The sequence below is a fragment of the Elephantulus edwardii genome, unplaced genomic scaffold (genome assembly GCF_000299155.1).
Source record: "Elephantulus edwardii isolate Elephantulus edwardi_28Jun2011 unplaced genomic scaffold, EleEdw1.0 scaffold00004, whole genome shotgun sequence".
Taxonomy (NCBI): domain Eukaryota; kingdom Metazoa; phylum Chordata; class Mammalia; order Macroscelidea; family Macroscelididae; genus Elephantulus; species Elephantulus edwardii.
In genome coordinates, this window is record NW_006399754.1 from 16,101,690 (window position 1) to 16,122,567 (window position 20,878).

Here is a 20,878-nt window from a genome sequence, read left to right on the forward strand (position 1 = left end):
GAGTGGGCGAGGCCGCTTCTGCCGCCCGGGACGCCCGCAGAGGCCGCGGAGCTGCTTGCCAGCATGGTAAGAGCGGGAGGCAAGGATGCCGGCTAGGGGCGCGGGGTTTGGGGTGGCGGGGTCAGGTTTGGGGCACCCAGGGTGGGTTTGGGGTGACAGAGTCAGGTTGAGCCAACTGTATTTGAGTTTGGAGCACTTGGGGTGGGTTTGGAGCACCTAGGGTTGGGTTGGGGGCAGCCGTAGTTGGGTTTGGAGCACCCGCGGCTGAGTTTGGATCACTTGGGGTCGGGTTTGGGATGACTGAGGTCGGGTTTGGGGCACCCAGGGTTGGTTTGGGGGGTGAGATCAGGTTTGAGCCAGCCATATATGAGTTTGGAGCATTTTGGGGTTGGGTTTGAAGTACCTAGGGTTAGGTTGGGTTGGGGGCAGCCGTAGTTGGGTTTGGAGCACCCGCGGTTGAGTTTGGATCACTTGGGGTCGGGTTTAGGGCGACTGGGGTTAGGTCTGAGGCAGCCATATTTGGGCTTGGGTTTCAGGTGATTGAGGTTGGGTTTGGGGCACCTGGGGTAGGTTTGGGGTGGCAAGGTCAGATTTGAGCCAGCCATATATGAGTTTGGAGCACTTGGGGTCGGGGTTGTGTCGGGGGCAGCTGTATTTTGGTTTGGAGCACCCACGGTTGAGTTTGGATCACTTGGGGTCAGGTTTGGAGCACTTAGGTTTGGGTTGGGGGTGGCCTGGGTTAGGGACACCCGGGGTGGGTTTGGAGCACTTAGGTTTGGGTTGGGGGTGGCCTGGGTTAGGGACACCCGGGGTGGGTTTGGAGCATCTGAGGTTGGGGTGCGTTCGAGTCAGCCGTATTTGGGTTTGCAGCGCCCACGGTTGTGTTTGGAGCACTTGTAGTGGGTTTGGAGCGGCCCAGTTTGGGTTTGGAGCACCCAGGGTCGCGTTTGGAGCTAGCTGCTGCGGTTGGATTTGGGGCACCCATTTATGTTCGCAGTAGTTGGAGTTGAGTTTGGAGAAGTAAGGGTCGAGTTTAGGGTGGCAGATTATATTTGGGGAGGCCGGGGTTAGGTTTGGAGTCACTGGGGTTGGGTTTAGGGTACCCTGGAATCGGGTTTAGAGCACCCGAGGTCGGGTTTGGGGCAGGTGGAGTTGGGTTTGGAGGGCCCAGGTATTTTTGAAAGTTACCCGGGGCTGGGTTTGGAGCAGCCAGGGTTGGTGGAGGTTCCCAGTTCCCCTGTCCCCCCTACCCCCCACCCCGTGCCCTGGCACCCCTGCCTCCCGCCGCGTTGTCCCCTCTTCCCGTAGCCGTTCCAGAAGCACGTCTACTACCCGCTGCCCAGCTGTCCTGAGAGCCCGGCCCCCCCCACGGCCCCTGCCTCTGCGGGCACAGCAGCAGCGGCCACCATGGCCTTCGGGCCGCCCCCTTTGGCGGCTCTGGGGCCTCTGCCCTACTTCCAGTTCCGCCCGCGCCTGGAGAGCGTGGACTGGAGGCGGCTGAGCGCCATCGACGTGGACAAGGTGGCGGGAGCCGTGGACGTGCTGACGCTGCAGGAGAACATCATGAACATCACCTTCTGCAAGCTGGAGGACGAGAAGTGCCCGCACTGCCAGTCGAGCGTGGACCCGGTGCTGCTGAAGCTCATCCGCCTGGCGCAGCTCACCATCGAGTACCTGCTGCACTCGCAGGACTTCCTGACGGCGCAGCTGCGCGCGCTGGAGGAGCGGCTGCGCCAGAGCCACAGCGACGGCGAGCAGAGCCAGAAGCTGCTCAGCAAGCAGGCCGGCGAGATCAAGCTGCTGAAGGACGAGTGCAAGCGCAGGAAGAAGATGATCTCCACCCAGCAGCTGATGATCGAGGCCAAGGCCAGCTATTACCAGGTAGGGAGACACCGTGTCACCAAGGGACACAGTGCGGGAGCTTTGGTGGCCTCGTGGTCAAAAGCTGCGCTGCCGTTTCCAAAGGCACGTGGTTCAGATCCACCCAGATCCAGGGAAGAAGAATGGGCAGTCTCCTCATGTACCTTTTATTTTTTTGCCTCTGAGAACCCACTGAATCGGTTCCAGATCGACAGCACACAACACACACGCCCATAAAAAGGAAAAAACTCACCCCTGGGAGCTTAGACATTTTATAACTCTATCACAGGCGGCTCCTTGGAGGCAAGGATTCTGGGACTTCGTCTGACATACTTTGGACATGTTGTAAGGAGGGACGGGTCCTTGGAGAGGGACATCTTGCTTGGGAGGGTGGAGGGACAGCGCAGGAGGGGAAGACCCTCTATGAGGTGGATTGATTCGGTGACTGGGGTAATCGGGATGGGTGTGTCGGAGGCAGTGCGATTGTCACAGGACAGAGCAGAGTTTAGGGTCTCTATGAGTTGCAAGTGACTGAGCGCACATAACAACAACAGCATCACAGGTCGCAGAGTTTTGGTGGCAACTCTGTGGAGCTGTTGCTGCTGGTGCAAAGGTGGTGTCTCTCGCGGTTCAAATCTACCAGCGGCTCTGTGGGAGAAAAATGGATAATCCACCCAAATGTGATGCATAGTTTCAGAAAAACCCGGTGGAGAATCAACTGTGCCTGGGTTCTGACTTGATGACAATGAATTTGAGTTTGCCCCTACTGCTCACTTTTTAAAAACGATTTGTACAGAACAGCACATGAAACATATTTACGTGAAGTCAGTCATTTTAATCAGCATGTGACATGACTCATTACTCTTGCTACATAAAAAAAGCCCCAAACCCGCAACTGTTGAACAATTTCTACTTAGAGCTGCCCTGTAGGACAAAGTAGAATTCTCCCAGAAGGTTGCTCAGCCTGGAATCTCTGCCAGTGACGGCCCTCCCGTTCACCAGCTGGTGAGTTTGACCGTGGACCAAAGGCTTTCTTTAACCAGTGGGCTGCTGTTGTTAGGTGTGGTCACGTAGGAATCATAGAGACCTTTTGACCAATAGGTCTGAGCCCTCCCCTGTCCTGTGCCATCCTCCTCATCTCTGACACACTTGAGCCCATTGCCGCAGTCACTGTACCAGTCTATATTATTGACAGAAGGGTCACATAATGATTAAACAACTGTCTTTTTTATTTAAGACACCGAAATGCAGGTTATTCAAGGACTTGTTCCCTTTATCAGTGGCCAGTGGAGGCCCAGTGTGAATGAATGGAAGAACCATTGATTCATAGGCTATTTACAGAAATGATTGTCAACCAGTTATTTTTGGGTGGTTATTTTTTTTTTAGACATTACTTTTATTATTGTGTGTGTGTGTGTGTGTGTGTGTATGTGCGTATGTGTACTGTCAAATTGGATCTGACTGGCACAGGAGGAGATTGCCCCTCCTTCCCCAGCAGAGCACCTGGTAGATTGCAGTGCAGCTTCTTGCCATCAGGCCACCAGAGCTCCCTCCCTTTTGGTCTTCTTTTTTTTTTTAAAATATTCATTTTAATGATAGTTTACAAGAGAGTTAGGGTTTCCATTCATTCATTGTTGTACTTTGCTCCCTGTTTATCCCGTCTCCCCAGTTTGCTCTTCTCTTTGAAAAGCAAAAGAAAAATTCTTTTATTGTTATACAATTCCTCCCCCCAAATTCACTCCACTGTGCAGCCTTCATTCTGGACTTCTGTCATGACAACGATACCTAATCATAGATCCCTTTTAAACAGTTCTCTCCCTCATCTGTTTCAATGCAGTATCCATTATTTATCCCATCTTTCTCAGTCTTCCCTCAACCCCGATGTTACAACAGTGGCACTATGCAGTATTTGTCCTTTTGTGACTGAGATATTTCACGCAGCATAATGTCCTCCAGGGTCATGCGATTTGTATAATATTTCATGACTTCTTGTTTTTCAATGCAGCGTAGTATTCTATTATGTGAATATACCAGATAGCTTCTCTATCCATTCGTTTGTTGATGGGCACTTGGGTTGTTTCCAACTCTTTGCTATTGTGAACAAAGCTGCGATAAAGATGGGTGTGTATTTTTGGGTTTTTTTATGTTTGTACATATAACAAAAAGACCAATTATTTGTGTGTGTGTTCTGTATATTACATGGTGCTTACTACATCCTCCAGTCTTTTGCACATAAGTTCTTTGTTGCAGCTCAAGGCTTGGTTTTTCCCCTCAGTTCTTTCAGCTTGAGAAATGCTGAGCGTGTTCTTGCCGTTTGGTTTCCTAACTCCAGACCTTTGCACACTTCATTATAATACTTTGCTTTGTCTTCCCGAGCGGCCTCCCTTTGATATCTTCAGCTTGGCTTGCCTAGTTCATCATTTCTTCCATTCGCTTTAGTTTCTCTATATTCTAGTCCACGGTTCAGTCTTTTCTGACATCTGTTCTGCATTCTCTTGTCTTTATAATGGCCTTTTACTTGCTTCATGTACAATGTCCTTGATGTCACAACTTATCTGGCCTTTGATTATTAGTGTTCAGTGCATCAAATCTGTTTTTGTTTTTAGTGGAAAGTTTAATTTTGCTTGAACTGAATAGAAAAAAGAACCCTGAAACAAAACTGGAAATGTGAGGAAAATAAGTATTTCTTTATTCTAAATGATGTTATTTCTTAAAAGATCTCTAAATTAAAAAAGAAAATGAGATTATTTAAAACATGAAGAACTGAGACCATCAAAGAAGACATTAATTGGCAGCTGACGAATGCAAGACGCAATTACTGCTCGGTTGTCCTTGTTGTTGTGTGCCATTGAGTCGCCTGTGACTCATAGCAACCCTATGTGCAAAAGCTCTGAACCTCTGAATCCTGAGCCAATCTCATTGACTCCAATACTCCTAATCCTATTGCCCCAGGTACCATGTCAGTCTATCTCATCCAGGGTCTTCCTTTCCTGGGCTAACCCTCCATTCTTCTAAGCATGATGTCCTTCTTCAAGAACTAGTCCGTCCTGGCCACATGCCCAAAGTATGTGAGACGGAGCTTCAGAATCCTTGCCTCCAGGGAGAAACTTGGTTTCACCCTCTCCAAGAAAGACCTGTTTTTTTCTCTTGATGGTCCATGGTATGTTTCAGACTCTCCTCCAGCACCAAAACTCGAAGGCTCTTCTGTCATACTTAGTTATTATCCACCTCTCTGATGCATAGCAAGTAATACCGAAGACCATGGTCTGAATCAGGTGCACCTTAGTCTCTAGATTGACATCATTGCCTTTTAGGAGTTTGGAGAGGTCCCTGACTGCTGGTGCCAAAAGTGATGATTGAAGAGCCAAGCAAACTGTAACTCTTTTTTAAAAATTTTAATTTTATTTTTTTAAATTATTTTTCTGCATGTGTACCATCAAATCTGATCTGACTGGTACAGGAGGAGTTTGTTCCTCCTTCTCCAGCAGAGCATCTGGTGGATTTGAACCACATACCTCTGGGATTGTAGTGCAGTTTCTTGCTATTAGGCCATCAGAGCTCGCTGCAAGCTGTAACTCTTAACGACCTTGATCTCTTCTCCATCCATCATGGTGTTGCCGATTGACCTGTTGTTGTTAAGTGCTGTTGAGTCATAGACGACTCATAATAACCCTATGAACAAAAGACCTGAACACTTGTATAACTTTGGTCGTTTCTCCATATTCATAGAGTTTCCAGAGGCAAGCTATTTCGAAAGTGGATGCCACTCCTGCTTCCAAGCTTGATTTAATTGAGAAGCTTCACCAAACACTGTCCATAGGTATCCATTATTGCATTTGGCACATCAGTGTCACAGTGTTTAGCATCACAGCAACCGTGAGTTACCTCTGTACAGCAATGCACAGACCAGTGCTATACCACAAAGAAGAATGATTGACAAAAAAACAATTTAAACTAGGCCTGAGTGCCGCAGATTAAAATCACCCACCTTGGGCTTGGTAGCACAACTTTCTGTCCACTAGGTCAACAGAGTGGATACTTGGCTGAGTGGCCAGTTGACTTAGTGGTGAGAATCTTTGTCTTTTTGATGTTGAGCTTCAATCCATATTGAAGACTATGGTCCTTGACCTTCTGCAGAACACGTCTCATATCCTTTTCCGTTTCAGCAAGCAAGGTTCTATCATCTGCATAAAGTAGGTTGTTGATAGTTTTCCTCCAATCCTATTACCACATTCCTCCTCATAAAGTTCAGCCTCCCTAATGATCTGTTCTGTACATAGATTAAAAAAGTATGGAGATAGGCTGAATCCCTGACACACACCTTTGCTGATCCTGAACCAGGCAGTGCTTCCCTGCTCTGTTCTGACTACTACTTCCTGGTCCAAGTATAGGTTTTGCATGAGCACAAGTAAGAGTTTTGGAATTCCCATTCTTCTCAAGGTTAGCCACAATTTATTATGATTCATACAGTCACATGCTTTTGCAGTCAATGAAACAGAAATAGACATTTCTCTGATACTCTTTTCTTTCTGCTAAGATCCATCTAATGTTGTCTGTGATGTCTCTAGTGCAATGGCCTCTTCTAAAACCAGCCTGCACATTTTGGCAGCACTTTGCTGAAGCCCTGTTCCAGTCATTTCTGGATAATCTTCAGCAGGATCTTGCTTGTGTGTGATATTAGTGATATCATTAGATAATGTCCACAGTTTTATCACCTTTCTTTTGTAATGGGAATAAATACAGATCTCTTCCAGTCAGTGGCCAGGTAGTTGTCCTCCAGATTTCTTGGCGTAACCTGGTGACTGCATCCAGGGCAGCATCTGTTTGCTGAAATGTTTCACTTGGTATTCCATCAATTCCTGGGGCCTTGATTTTGGCCAAGTCTTTTAGAGCAGCCTGCACTTCCTCCTTCATCTATGTACGTTCTTGATCATATGTTGTTTCATGAAATTGTTCTGTGTCAGCCAATTCTTTTTGGTGTAGTGCCTCTGTATACTCCTTCCGTTTTCTTTTTTTATGCTTCCTGGGTCATTCAGCATTCTGCCTTCAGCATCCTTAAGTATTGCAACTCGAGGCTTGAATTTGTTCTTCAGTTCCTTCAGCTTAAGAAATGCGGAGCGAGTTCTTTTATTTGCCGACTTCGTCTTCTCATGCTACCTTTTGAAATCTTCTCTTCAGTTCCTTCTGATTTGGTCCCTTTGCTTTGGCTTCTCGGCGTTGTAGTGCAATACCCAGAGTCTCTTCTGACATTCATCTTGGTCTTTTCTTTCTCCTCTTTGTAATGACTTTTTTATATTTTTCATGAATGATATTCTTGATATCCTCCCACAGCTCATCTGGTCTTCACTCATTAGTGCTCAAGGCTTCAAACCTGTTTCTGAGATGATCTTTAAAATTCTAGTGGGATAAACTTGGGGTCAAACTTTGGTTGTGGTGGATTTGATTTTCTTCAGCTTCCGTTTGAACTTGTATATGAGTAGTTGAGGTCTGTTCCAGTCAGCACCTGGCCTAGTCTTCACAGCTGATATTGAGCTTCTCCAGTGATTTCTTCCACAGATGTAGTCAGTGTGATTCCAGTGCACACCGTCAGGTGAAGTTCATGTGTGTAATTGCCATTTGTGCTTCTTAGGAAAGGTGTTTGCAATGAATACGTCATTGATTGTACAGAATTTTATCATTCTGTCTCAAGCCCTGTTTCTGCCACCAAGTCCATGTTTTCCGACTACTGATCCTTCTTCCCTGTTCCCAACTTTTACATTCCAAACTCTCCTTATTATCAGAGTATCTTGGTTGCATGTTACATCAATTTCCACTGCAAAAGTCGGTAAAAGTCACCTATTTCCTCTTCTTTGGCTCTGGTTGTTGGGGCATATATCTGAATGATAGTGAGATTAACAGGTCTTCCTTGTATGTGTATGGATATTATCCTGTCACAACATTGTATTTCAAGATGAATTTAGAAATGGTCTTTTTAACTATGGAAGTGGCTCTATTTTTTTTCTTACATTTTCAGCTCCAGCACAGTAGATCATGTATAGAAACTACAATTAGTTACAGTTTCACTCCTGCAAAACACTACTCGAACAGAAAATGAATACTGGTGAGGCTTTGAGAAGACTGAAATGTTTATACATTGCTGGTGGATTATACACTGCACAAAAGGGCGTATCCTTTCTCCATACCTATTCAAGCTGCGTACTGAGCTAATCATTTGAAAAACTGGACCCTGTGAAGAAAAATGAGGCATCAGAATTGGAGGAAGACTCTTCAATAACCTGCATTATGCAAATGACACACCATGCTTGCTGAAGGTGAGGAGGACCCGATTGCTTGTTGCAGAAGATCAAAAACTGCATCTTTCAATATGGATTACATCTCAACATTAAGAAAACAAAAATCCTCACCACTGGACCAATAGGCAATTTCATGCTAGACAGAGATAGGATTGAAATGGTCATCTTGCTTGGATCCGCAGACAAAACCTTTGGTACCAAAAGTCAGGAGAGCAGGAGATGTACAGCATTGGGCAAATCTGCTGTCAGTGATCTCTCCAAAGCCCTGAAGAGCAATAATATTCATTTAAAGACTAAGGTGTGACTGATTCAGGCCAGTCTTTCCAGTCACTTGCTATGCATGTGAAAGCTGGACAGTGAGTAAGGATGGCAGAAGAAGAATTGAAGCATTTAAGTTGTGGTGCTGGAGAAGAGAACTGCCAAAAGAACAAATAGATCTATCTTGGAGAAACACAGCTGGAATATTCCTTGGAGGCAGAGATGATCATACTTCATCTCACGTATCTTGGACATGTTTTTAGAAGAGGCTATTCCTTAGAAAGGGACATCATGCTTGGAAAGATGGAAGGTCAGCAAAGACAAGCAAGATTCTCTGCAAAATGAATTAACACGGTGTCTGCAATAGTAGACTTAGATGTATCCGAATGGATAAGGATGACTCAGGATAGGACAGGGTTCAGATTTATTGGTCGCTATGAGTTGTACTTGGTGGCACTAAACACCACCATCATCCACTATGGAAAATAGGATGACTTGTCCTCTCAAAAAGCTATAAGTATAGACATATGTGATCTAGCAATCCCTGTCTTAGAGAAATCGGATGGAGAGAAATAGGAGCAGAGACATGGATTGGTGTGTGTACAGCCATGCTCATTGCAGCATTACTCATGATACTAAACAGATGGTCACAGCCTTAAGTGTTCATTCATGAAGTAATGAATAAACAAAATGTGGCACATACATGAAATGGGTTACGTGTAGTGACAACATTGGTGAATCCCAGAAAAAATGACACGGATGCGTCTGGGCAGTGCTATGCTGATTAAAATGTCTGTCACAAAAGAACAAGGTTTTTTTTCTCCTGTTTTGTTTTTTTAATTTATTATTAATTCCAATGAAAATTTACAGAGACTTTGGATTTCCACTCACTCATTGTTGCACTTTTCTCCCCTCCCAGCCCTCCCCCCTAGTACACTACTCTCTTGGAAAAAGAAAAGAAAAATTCTTTCATTGTTTTACAATCCCTCCACCAGGTCCACTCTACTATACAGCCTTTGCTCTGGACTCCTGTCATGACAAAAAGACCTAATCATATATCCCTCTTAAACGGTTTTCTCCCTCATCTGTTTCAGTGCAGTATACATTATTGAACCCATCTTTTTCAGTCTTCCCGCAACCCCAAGGTCAGTCCTGTTCTACAACAGTGGCACCATGAAGTATTTGTCCTTCTGTGACTAAGGACAAGTGTTTTATGATACTTGCTGGAGGATCAGCTATGGGTCAGTTCTAACACAATGGCACACAACAGCAAGCCACAACTTTGTTTTTCCTTATTTTTCCCCCTCTTTTTATTTATTTTTTTTATTTTAATGAAAGTTTACAGAGACTTAGGGTTTCTAAGTCATTCATTGTTTCACTTTTCTTCCTGCTCACCTCCTTCCCCCAATTCACTTTTCTCTTTGAAAAGTAAAAGAAAAACAGTATTTGTTGCAATATTTGTTCTTTTGTGTCTTGAGATATTTCACTCAGCATAATGTCCTCCAGGGTCACCCATTTTGTGTAATATTTCATGAGTTACTTGTTTTTCAATGCTGCATAGTATTCCATTGTGTGAATATACCACAGCTTCTCTATCCATTTGTTTGTTGATGGGCACTTGGGTTCTTTCTAGCTCTTTGCTATTGAAAACAAAGCCACAATAAGCATGGGTGTGCATATATCTGCTTGGGTGGTGGTTATGGTTTCTGTAGGTTATATTGCCAGTAGTGGAATTGCTGAGTCAAATGGTATTTCTATTTGCAACTTTTTGAGAAAGTGCCATACCGCCTTCCACAGTGGTTGCACCATTTTACACTCCCACCAAAAAATGAGTTCAGTTTCTCCACAACCTCACCAGCATTTGTTGTTTGCAGCAACAACGTTTATACAAAGCCAAGAATAGGTTTACACACCATAAAACCATATTATTTGATGGTTATTGAAAGGACCCCTGGTGACGTAGTGTATAATGTGCCATATTTTTAATTGTAAGGTTGGTGGTTTGGATCCACCAGCCACTCCATGGGAGAAAGATCAACAGTCTCTTTTTGTAAAGATTTATAGTCTTAGGGAGCTCTGGTGGTAAGAAGCTGCACTGCAGTGCCAGAGGAACACAGTTCAAATCCACCCGATGCTCTGCTGGAAAAGGAGGTGTAACCTCCTCCTGTACCAGTCAGATCTGATTTGACGGTACACACAAAAAATAATAAAATTGAAGAAAAACAAAAGATTTAGCGTCTTGGGATCCGGATGGAGGGTCACTGTGAGTCAAAATCAACTTGGCAGCAGTGGGAGTTGGTAGCTCCTAGGAATCAATGTCTTTGCATTGTGTTGGAGAAGAGTCCTGGCTATCTCATGGATGACCAAGAGGACAAACAGGGAATGTCTTGGATAAAGCGTAGCCACACTGTTCCTTGGAGGCAAAGATGGTGAATCTTTGTCTCAGATACTTCGGGCACGTTGTTAGGACGGGCTGTTCCCTGGAGAGGGACATCGTACTTGGAAAGGTGGAGGGTCAGTGAAGAAAGAAGATCCTCAATGAGATGGATTGACACGGTGACTGCAGCAATGGACTCAGGTGTGTCAAGAGAGGAGGCGGATGGCACAGCATATGACAGGGTTCAGGCCCATTGTTTATAGGGTGCCTATGAGATGTACTTAACAGCACTTAACAACAACAACAACAAAAATAAGAATGAAGAATCACTAGATAATGGACATGTCCTAATAATTGTGAAGAATACGATAATGCACAATGTGGAGGAGGAGTCGGCACAGTATGACCAGAATAAACTAAGACATTAAGGTATATGCAAAAGAAAGAACAAGTACAATAAACGCTGTAGTGGTGCTGGAGAAGAGTATTGAATATACCATGGACTGCCAAGAAAACAAACAGATTCAACCTAGAGAGGGTTAAACCAGGCTGCTCCTTGGAGGCAAGGATTCTGGGGCTTCGTCTGACATACTTTGGACATGTTGTAAGGAGAGACAGGCCCTTGGAGAGGGACATCATGCTTGGGAGGGTGGAGGGACAGTGCAGGAGGGGAAGGCCCTCTATGAGGTGGATTGATTCAGTGACTGGGGTTATCGGGATGCGTGTGTCAGAGGCAATGTGATTGGCACAGGATAGAGCAGGGTTTAGGGCTGTTGTACATAGGGTCGCTATGGGTCGCAAACGACTCGACAGCACATAACAACAACAACCTGCAGTTCTCCAGCAACAGTAATAACAATCCAAAATTGTTCATGTGACTATATAGGGATGGTTGTGGCCTTTGTATATACATATGTATCTGCTCCATATAAATTCATGGATATTATAGAATAAGGAGTACAGTAATGGAAGCTTCTTAACACACATACACACACCTCATAGGGCTGAGTTACTGGGCTTGAAGAACGAGGACTTAGGTGACATCAAGGTCAATCGGCATAATATAGTTTCTGAAGTTAATACTCCGCATCGTAGGTTGGTGAGTAGGTAGTCCTGGGGGCTTAGTGGTAAGGAACTACGCTACTAGCCCAAAGGCATAGGTTAAAATCCATCAACAGCTCCACAAGAGAAAGATGGGCAGTCTCTTCCCGTGTGATTTACTGCCTCTGAAAACCTGGTAGAATGTCAGCTGTTGTTTCTGATGTCTTAGCAATTTAGCATCAGCCATCTGTTATACATCTGTTGGCCTTTTCCTGTATGGAACAAGGGGAATTACTGAAGGAAGTAATTAGTCCACAGACCTAAAGACCCACGTGAACTCCAGCTTCCTCTAATCCAAGGCGAGAAGAATTTAATAGTGTCCAGCTGCCACTATCGTCTGTTCTGACTGGGGACACAGTAAGGTCTTCTTTAACATTGGATAAACATGTAGAACAAAACTTAAATTCATAAAAAAGACTGACTGGACTGTTAAGAGACTGGAGGATCCCCAAGACTAATGCCTTCTGCCTTAAGACCTTCCTTTAACCTTGACCTGAGGCCACTATAGGAGGTTACTGTTCATACAACTATCAGATCGGCCTATAAAGCAAACAGCCCTGGTGGACTGGTGCCAAGGAGTTGTGCTGCCCACCCAAAGGCAGTTAGCTCGAACCCAGCAGGTGCTGTGGGGGCGAAGGTTGGGCAGTCTCTTCCTGTGCAGTTAACTGCCTCTGGAAACCTGCTGGAGGGTCAGTTAGGAGTTAGTTCTGACTCCACAGTGATGAGATGATGACATTGATGATTCATGAATAGAAGTATCAAAGTGTTCTTTGTTTCAAAAAGGCCAGTAATTACGGAGTTCTCTCAGCTTTTCAAGTTTAGAAGGCATCTTGGTTGAAAAGAATCATTTTAGATCCAAACTTTTGTAGATTATTGTTCCTTCACCGGCCAGCACACAGTGCTTCTGTGGAGGAGTTGCAGACTGCCTGGTTGGTATAGTTTTGCTCTGTGATTCTCTTTGTTCACTTGATGGACTGAAGAATGCTTTCTGCTTGCAGTCCAGTAGGAGATACCTCGATGTTGAACATTCTGAATCTCTTTTTCTTCTGGTTTTTCAATCTGCGGTTGGCTTTGACATCATGTTAGGTGTGTGCATGTTATGTCTTAGAGTTCCTGTCATCCAGCCGGGGTGGGATTGTGGAGTGAGGGTAGGTTGACTTCCACTGTGTAATTCCAGTGTATCTCCTGTTGTAATTACATTGTTGTTGTGTGCCGATGAGTTGGAATTGACTCACAGCTGACTCTCCAATGGGTTTTCAGAGGCACCTTAATCACGGAGGAGGAATTAACCCATCCTTCTCCCACGGACGGACCGGAACCCTGTTCCTTGGGCCTTACAGCGCAGTGGCACCACTACACCACCAGAACGGTGCCTTTTGACTGAAATGAGGTAAACGGACCTTTCACATGGGCCCTCAGCCGTCTCCCTCTCCTTTTCAGTGCCATTTTTGTGATAAGGCTTTCATGAACCAGGCCTTTCTCCAGAGTCACATCCAGCGGCGCCACCTGGAGGACTCTCACCTTGGTAAGTCATGCGTCCTGTTCAAAAACCTTCATTTTTTTATATTTTCATTCATGTTAAGATGAAACATGGCCCGGTGCATGTCTCAACCAGTTTACAGAAAGTGGCATACCCTTGTTTATCCATTAAGGAACTATGGGCCCCCCTCCTGTGTGCATATGTACCATACATAGTCACATTGCCCTCTCTGGGCTTGGGAAGCTGCAGCAAACAGGGCGGCCTGTTCCCTGGAGTGTTCACACCCTAGTGGGAAGGAAGGAATGAGAAGATGTATTTATAGAAGAGAATACTTCTTCCTAAATGGAGCAAACACAGTGAAGGACAGAAAGCAGGAGAACGAGAAGAGAAGGACCCCAGGCGTCAACCTTGGCCTCTGAGGAGATGACATATGACTAGAGACCTGAGTGATTATGTTTTCTGGCCTTGGGAAATCTGGGAAAAGAATATCCTAGTCAGAGATACATTGATGTGAAAGTCTGTGTGGATGGAGGCATGTCGCCTAGCTGAGAAAGACACAGAAGGTTGGTGGTGAGGACAAGGAGGTTGTGTGTGGTGGGGGAAGCCAGATCATACAGGGCTGTGCAGGGCCTGGGTAGGAATGTTGATGGAACTGGAAGAGTAACGGGAAGTCACTGGGATGGAAAATGAATGGGGCGACAGTGGAAGCAGTGGGGGGAGTGAGAATGACTCCGAGTAGTGCAGCTGAGGAAGACGGCAGCCTGGGCCAAGGCAGGGCTGACGAAGGTGGAGAGCCGTGAACGGGTGTTTCAGACCCAGAGCCCACCAAGATGTGACTAGTGTGAGAGGGAGAGATGGGGGGGAAAGGGAGGTTACTACCGAGCTGAGTGAGAAGCAGAAGCTGGGTTTTGTTTGGACTGTTTATAAATTTGAATCACATGTGCAAGTGAATCTGTGAGAGGCCTGGAACTGCAGGTGGAAGCCCAGATTGAGAGAGAGAATTTAGAACACTGAAGTACAAACTCAGGTGGATGAAGCCGCGTAAGTGAGGGAAGCGAAGCCTGAGGGCCAACCGTGGGGCCCTTTCAACCCCTTTTCAAAGCTCAGGAGGAAGATGGCCAGGAGGGAGTCAGCCGTCAGCACGGGAAGCTGCCCAGTGTGCCGAGATGGCAGCCCAGGGGGAATCTGCGTTCCAGGAGTCATAGGTCGGCTGGTTGAGATGGACCACGGCCCAGAGTCAAATGGAAACTGGGCACGGTCAAGTGGCTTTGTCATCACAGGAGTTACTGGTGACTTGATGGCATATTAGTGGGGCCAGAAGTCCTGCTAGAGTCGCCAGCTGAGCATGTGGTCAGGAGGACGTGATCAATATGACAGACTCTGGTTTCTGTAACCATCGTGCAACCAGTGACAACAGAGACCAAGGTGCTGTCTGGATTCTTTTATGCTTTGTAGAATCTAGTTAAGTCCCACAGTACAGAAGGGGAACTCAAAGAGAGGCAGGGCTTTCTGTGGCTCCTACACAAACCCGTTTCCTACTGTGGAGATCTTCTCAGAATGCAGAGCCCAGCTTTCTTCAGGTTGCCCAGGGCCCCCCAGAAATTCTGGCTCTGCTGTTAGTGGTCCTGAGTCTTGAGATTAGGTGTCCTGCTGGTCTGTCATCCCATGCCTGCCTCCCCCACACACATGGGGCGAGTCTGTTTCCATGACAGCTAATTCCAGGTAAATAGCCTTGTTTAAGAAATAGTCAGACTCTGTATAGACCAGTACAAAATTCCACCTATAAACCAGGGACACTGATAGAATTTAGCAGGATATTTGAGAAGGGTTAAGTTTTTGAATTAACACTAACATTCTTGGCGGCGTGCAACTGACCTCCTTTCTCTTCTGTTTCAGTATCTCGCTCTAGCTCATACTCATTTCCGAGAATGTTTCAGACTCTGAGATGAGTATTATTTCTTCAGGTCATCTCTGAGCTTCTGACTCTCTGCTATGGTTTCCACCCCTTTCATGTCTGCCCTCACAGACACATGCATATCCATTCAGTCACGTGTACATCTGCATGTAAGTACATGGACATAAGTACTCTGCCTTTCACGTGTTGCTTCCTTTGACGACTTGTCCGTAGCCGGTTGTGGGCCCTAGCTAGTGTTTTGAACGTGAGCCCTTTGCCTGGACCTAAGCAGAGTTCACTGATGGGGTTCCCTGAAGAGCTCGGTGGGAGCCCCAGGCATGGTGGCCAGAGGGAGTTCTGTAAGGTGGCGCTCACAGTGGGAGTCACTGTTGCCCTTCTCGGATTGAGACCGCTGTCTCTAAGAAGAGGCCCAGCTGCCATTGTGGTCTAACAACCATGACTATGCCTTGATGCCATCTTTGTTCTCTGCATGGGGTCCTGTCACACTGTCTCTGGAAGGATCATCCAGACGCAACACAGTGGCTATGTTGAGAAAGAATCTGCTACAAGTGACTTTAGTGACTTTAGGGCTTGGTCCGTGTTAAGGGGCCCAGATAAATGTCACATGTACAAATTGGGTTGTGTGGCATTGGACACACAGCGTGCACGGCACAATGAGAGCAGTTGCTTTTCTCTTATTGATAGGCCCGTGCCCCCTAACGTACTAAGATGATGTTTCGTGAGGGATGGTGGTGGTGTAACAGCAGATTTCTGTTGCCACAGAGTATAAGAAGAAGGCGCAGACCGACAAGCTCCAGGACGAGGTGAACATGTTGAAGGAGCAGCTGCAGCTGACCCGGTCCCAGCTGGAGGCAGCCCAGCACGCCCACGCGCTCCGAATGTCCAAGGTGCGTTGTCGCTCGCTCTCGGGGTTCGCTGGCTTTGTGCCGTGGGACACAGTGCAGTGGGGAGTGCAGGCAGTGACGCTCGGGGCCGTAAAGGGAATGACTGGCGTTCCGAAGCTCCCAGCGGCTCTGTAGGAGAAGGCCTGACGATCAGGGATCTGCTCCTGTAAAGATTGTTTTAAAAGTTTTGATGTGAAGCAAATAATGCAAAGATCCTAATTATGTGGGTGCAGCTTTTCTTCAAATGCATTCGCTGGTATCATTTTTTATTGCTGTGTCTTAATAGTAATGTATAACAGCAAATATTTTCTTGACATACTAGAATGTATTGACCAAGGATGATTTTTTCTCTCTCCTTACTTGATCTCTAAAAAGATCTCTCAATAGCTGTGCTATTTTAGCAAGACATCAAGTAGTACTAATGAGCCACTTTGAATTTAGTTAGTAAAAACCTGAATAGACATTTACTTTTGTGGGTGGATAAAGGCCGACTGTTAATGTTAGTTGCCATCAAGTCACTCCTGATGCACGGAGACCCCGTATGTGCACAGAAAACTGCATTGTGTGCTGTCTTCTGGGTAACTGGGTTCAAACTGCCAACCTTTTACTTAGAACCAAGCACTTGACCAGTTGTGCAAACCAGCAGCTCCTGAAATGAGGCTCCCCTACCCCTTAAAAATGACAGGGTGAGAAAGGATTCTTTGCACAACTGATGTTTTGTTTTATATGTTTACATTTAACCTGTGGTTGAGTGTCTACTGTACAAGTTCATAGAATATTGAAAGTTTAAGCCTGCCCTCGGTTGGAGTGAAAGCACACAAGGATGCAGAGAACTTGCCTGTCTATGTTGTTGCTCACAGACATGCCATTCTGTGACGTGGCGTTAACACGTCTCACTGAAACAGGTGATACCAGCGAATGCGTTTGAAGAAAAGCTACAGCCACATAATTAGGATCTTTGCATTATTTGCTTCACATCAAAACTTTTAAAACAAGGAACTCACGCAATATTATTCAAAATGGGTGATTCTGGAGGACATTATGCTGAGTGAAATATCTCAGTCACAGAAGGACAAACACTGTATAATGCCACTGCTGTAGAATGACACTGACATCGGGGTGGGGGTAAGACTGAGAAAAACTGGATAAATTAGGTTTACTGCATTGTGGCCGATGAGGGAGAGAATAGTTTAGAAGTAATATATTTTAGGGCATTATGATTATCATAGAGTCCGGAATGAGGGTTTCAGAGTGGAGTGTATTTGGGGTGGGGATGGGAGTGTGCAGGGGGGATTGTGTACCAATGAAGGAGTTTTTCTTTTGCTTTTCAAGGAGAGGAGCGAACTGGGGGGGGGGGGGGGGCGGGCGGGGAGAAAAGTGCAACAATGAAAGAATGGAATTCCAAAATCTCTGTAGATGTTCGTTGAAATTAATAAAAAAAATTAATTTAAAAAAAACCCTTTCAGAGCTATGTTTTAATATTTCAGGAATATGAATCGCAGAAAATAAAAGAGGAAGAATTTATGAAGTTGTTTCATAGATGGAAAGAGGAAGAAAGGGAAAAGCTTGTTGATGAAATGGAAAAAGTCAAGGAGATGTTTACAAAGGAGCTTAAAGAATTAACATCAAAAAATTCAGCGTTAGAATGTGTGAGTATTAACCTGGATGTTCTAATAGTGCTAGAAGATTAATTGATTAGCTAATTAGTTAATATCAAGAAAACAACAATTCTCACCACTGGGCTGATTGGCAGTGTCATAATGGATGGTGAAGAGAATGAGATTGTTCAAAGGTTTAGTTTGCTTGGATCCACAGTCAACACTCTTGGCACCAGCAGCCAGGAAATTTAAAGATGTATTGAGATGGGAAAGTCTGTGGCTAGAGACCTCTCTAAAGTGCTGAAGTGCAAAGATGTCATTCTGGAGACTAAGGTGCACATGACACAGGCCATGGTCTTTGCAATCACTTGCTATGTATGCATCGGATAGCTGGAGAATGACTGGGGATAATAGAAGGAGAATTGATGCCTTTGAGCTGTGGTGCTGGAGAAGAGTGTTGAATATACCATGGACTGCTAGGAAAACAAACAGATTTGTCCTGGAGAGGGTGAAGCCGGGCTATTCCTAGGAGGCAAAGATTCTGAAGTTCCGTCTGACATACTATGGACATGTTGCAAGGCGGGACTGACTGGTCCTTGGAGAAGGACATCATGCTTGGGAGGGTGGAGGAACAGTGCAGGGGAGGAACACCCTCTATAAGGTGGATTGATTCAGTGACTGGGATAATGGGACAGGTGTGTCAGAGATGGTGAGATTTGCACAGGACAGAGCAGGGTTTAGGGCTCTTGTACATAGGGTCGCTGAGTCACAGGTTTCTCGACGGCACATAACAACAAACAACAATAATTAATTACTGTGGCCTTGGGAGAGGAGGGTAGAATGGCATGATGGCTAAAGGACCGAGAAATTCCTTTATTGTCACTTGTCCTTGACGTCCTTCCGTGGACTCTTGACAGGAGCACTTGGCGTGTAGAAGAAGGAACAAGTCAGAGGATGCTGGGTGTTGAGAGCAGGCGCCTTGGCACCAAGCTTCAGTGCAGCAGGATCATACGATGGCTTTGTCAGGGTCATTGAAGGCTCCTCTTTCCATAGCAGGATAGACTGTTGTCTGTGCCAGTGCCTGTGATTCAGAGCGAGCCTGTGAACAGTGGCTCTGAACCTTGCTCTGTCCCATGCCATCCTTATCATCTCATGTACTTAAACCCATGGCTGTAGTCAGTGTGTAGTCAGGCTGTAGTCATCTCAGTGAGGATCTTCCTCTCTATTGCTGACCACCACCCACCTTTCCAAGCATGATGTCTTTGTCCAAGGCCTGGCCTTCCAAAACCATGTCTAAAATAGGTGAAATGAAGCATCACCATCCTTGCCTCCAGGGAGCACCCTGGCTGCACATTGTCCAAGATGTATTTGTTATTTTTGGCAGTTCATGGGATATTCAGTACTCGATTCTCCAATACCGCAACTCAAAGACACAGATGATTCTTCTGTGATCCTTAGTCATCATCTGACTTTCAGGTGCATAAAAAGTTAATTGAAAAGACCATGGTTTGAATCAGATGTACCTTGGCCTTTGATTGACATCATTGCCCTAGAATACCATGAGAGGTCTTTGAGAGCAGGGTTATTAGGTTAGGTTGAGGTCACTTGAAACCATAAATCATGCCCTGACTGTGGACTTGGCCGTGGTCGTGACTGTGAAAGCTAATGCAGGTCATCACCGTGGGAGACAGAAGCCGACCCAGAAAACAAAGTGAGACTCTTTACGAGCCCCCTTTGGTGCCCACTCCAGTCATGGCTGGTGGGGGGGGGGCAAATGAGTATATTGGCAAGAAACGACCCCACATTAGCCATGCTGCCCTCATCTCATGTATGTGTGATAGAGACAAACCCAGCTGAGACCTTCATCCTCTGGGAAAACGGCCAGCGTCCTCCACACAACCTGCTGTTCACCTAAACTCGGCTAGTTTGAGCCTGTGTCATCCTGAGAGGGAAAAAATATCCTTGAGCACCCTCTAGAGGCCAGCCGGTTTTATTCATTCAAAAAAAGGAATATTCATGGACTATTGCTAACATCCTTCCCTAAAACTCCTTAAATTTTAGCATAGCAATTTGGGCCAAAGCTGGCCTGCCGTCTGTTTTTGTATGTGCAGGGACCCATACAAAATGACATCTCTATTTTATCTAATTTTAATTTTTTTAAATTTTTTATTTTTTATGTGGGTACTGTCAAACCAGATCTGACAGGTACAGGAGGAGATTGTCCCTCCTTTTTCCAGCAGAGCATCTGGTGGATTCGAACCGCATACCTCTGGGGTTGCAGTGCAGCTTCTTGCCACTAGGCCACCAGAGCTCCCTTAGTTTTTAATTTTTTTAAAAACATTTTAATTTTTTTCTGTGTACCATCAAATCAGATCTGACTGGTGTACGGGAGGAGATTGTCTCTCCTTCTCCAGCAAAACATCTGGTGGATTTGAACCATGCACCTCTGGGAATGCAATGCAGCTTCTTGCCAAGGCCACCAGAGCTCGCAAAAATGACTTCTCTATTTTAATAAAAATGGAAAATTTTATTACACTTCTGAAAAGGAATTAAAAAGAAATCTTTCATGATCTTGGAAATACATGCCTTTAAGTAAATGTCAGTGTCTGTCAGTAAAGTTTAATTGGCACACAGCCACGCTCATCCACTTGTGTGTTCTGTGCAAGGCCGCCATGCTACAGCGTACAGTTGAGAAGTTGCAGTAGAGACAGCATTGGCCACAAACCAGGAAGATTTACTATCTGGCTCTTTACAGAGGAGGTCCACATGAAGTCATCAGACAGTTGCATTTTTTAAAAAAGTTATTTGCAATGAGTAGGGAGTCATACAAAGTCCTTTTACATCATCTCCATCCTTGTTTTTACCACCAAGACCATGGTTTTTAACCATCCATCATTCTTCTCTGTTCCCAGCTTTTTCATTCCAATCACCAGTTGCTCGTAATGGATCTTGATTGCCTGTTTGATCAATTCCAGGCTGTTCAGAGTTGATAGAAAGCTTCACTTTTATCATCTTTGGCTTTAACGCTTCGTGTGTGCAGTTGAGTAATGGTCACGTTGACTGGTCTGGCTTGTGTACGTGGCTGTCATCCTGTCCCTGACAGTCTTGTACC

At 45.5% G+C, this 20,878-nt stretch overlaps 1 protein-coding gene across 1 annotated transcript in view; it reads left to right on the forward strand.

Annotated features, from left to right (window-relative positions):
• DZIP1 (DAZ interacting zinc finger protein 1) overlaps nt 1-20,878 on the forward strand; it is a 71,504-nt gene that overhangs the window by 265 nt on the left and 50,361 nt on the right. The window contains exons 2-6 of the mRNA XM_006879626.1: nt 41-66; nt 1,309-1,881; nt 13,330-13,414; nt 16,047-16,171; nt 17,656-17,817. Coding sequence (XP_006879688.1) covers nt 41-66; nt 1,309-1,881; nt 13,330-13,414; nt 16,047-16,171; nt 17,656-17,817 — 971 coding nt within the window. The remainder of the gene's footprint in view (nt 1-40; nt 67-1,308; nt 1,882-13,329; nt 13,415-16,046; nt 16,172-17,655; nt 17,818-20,878) is intronic.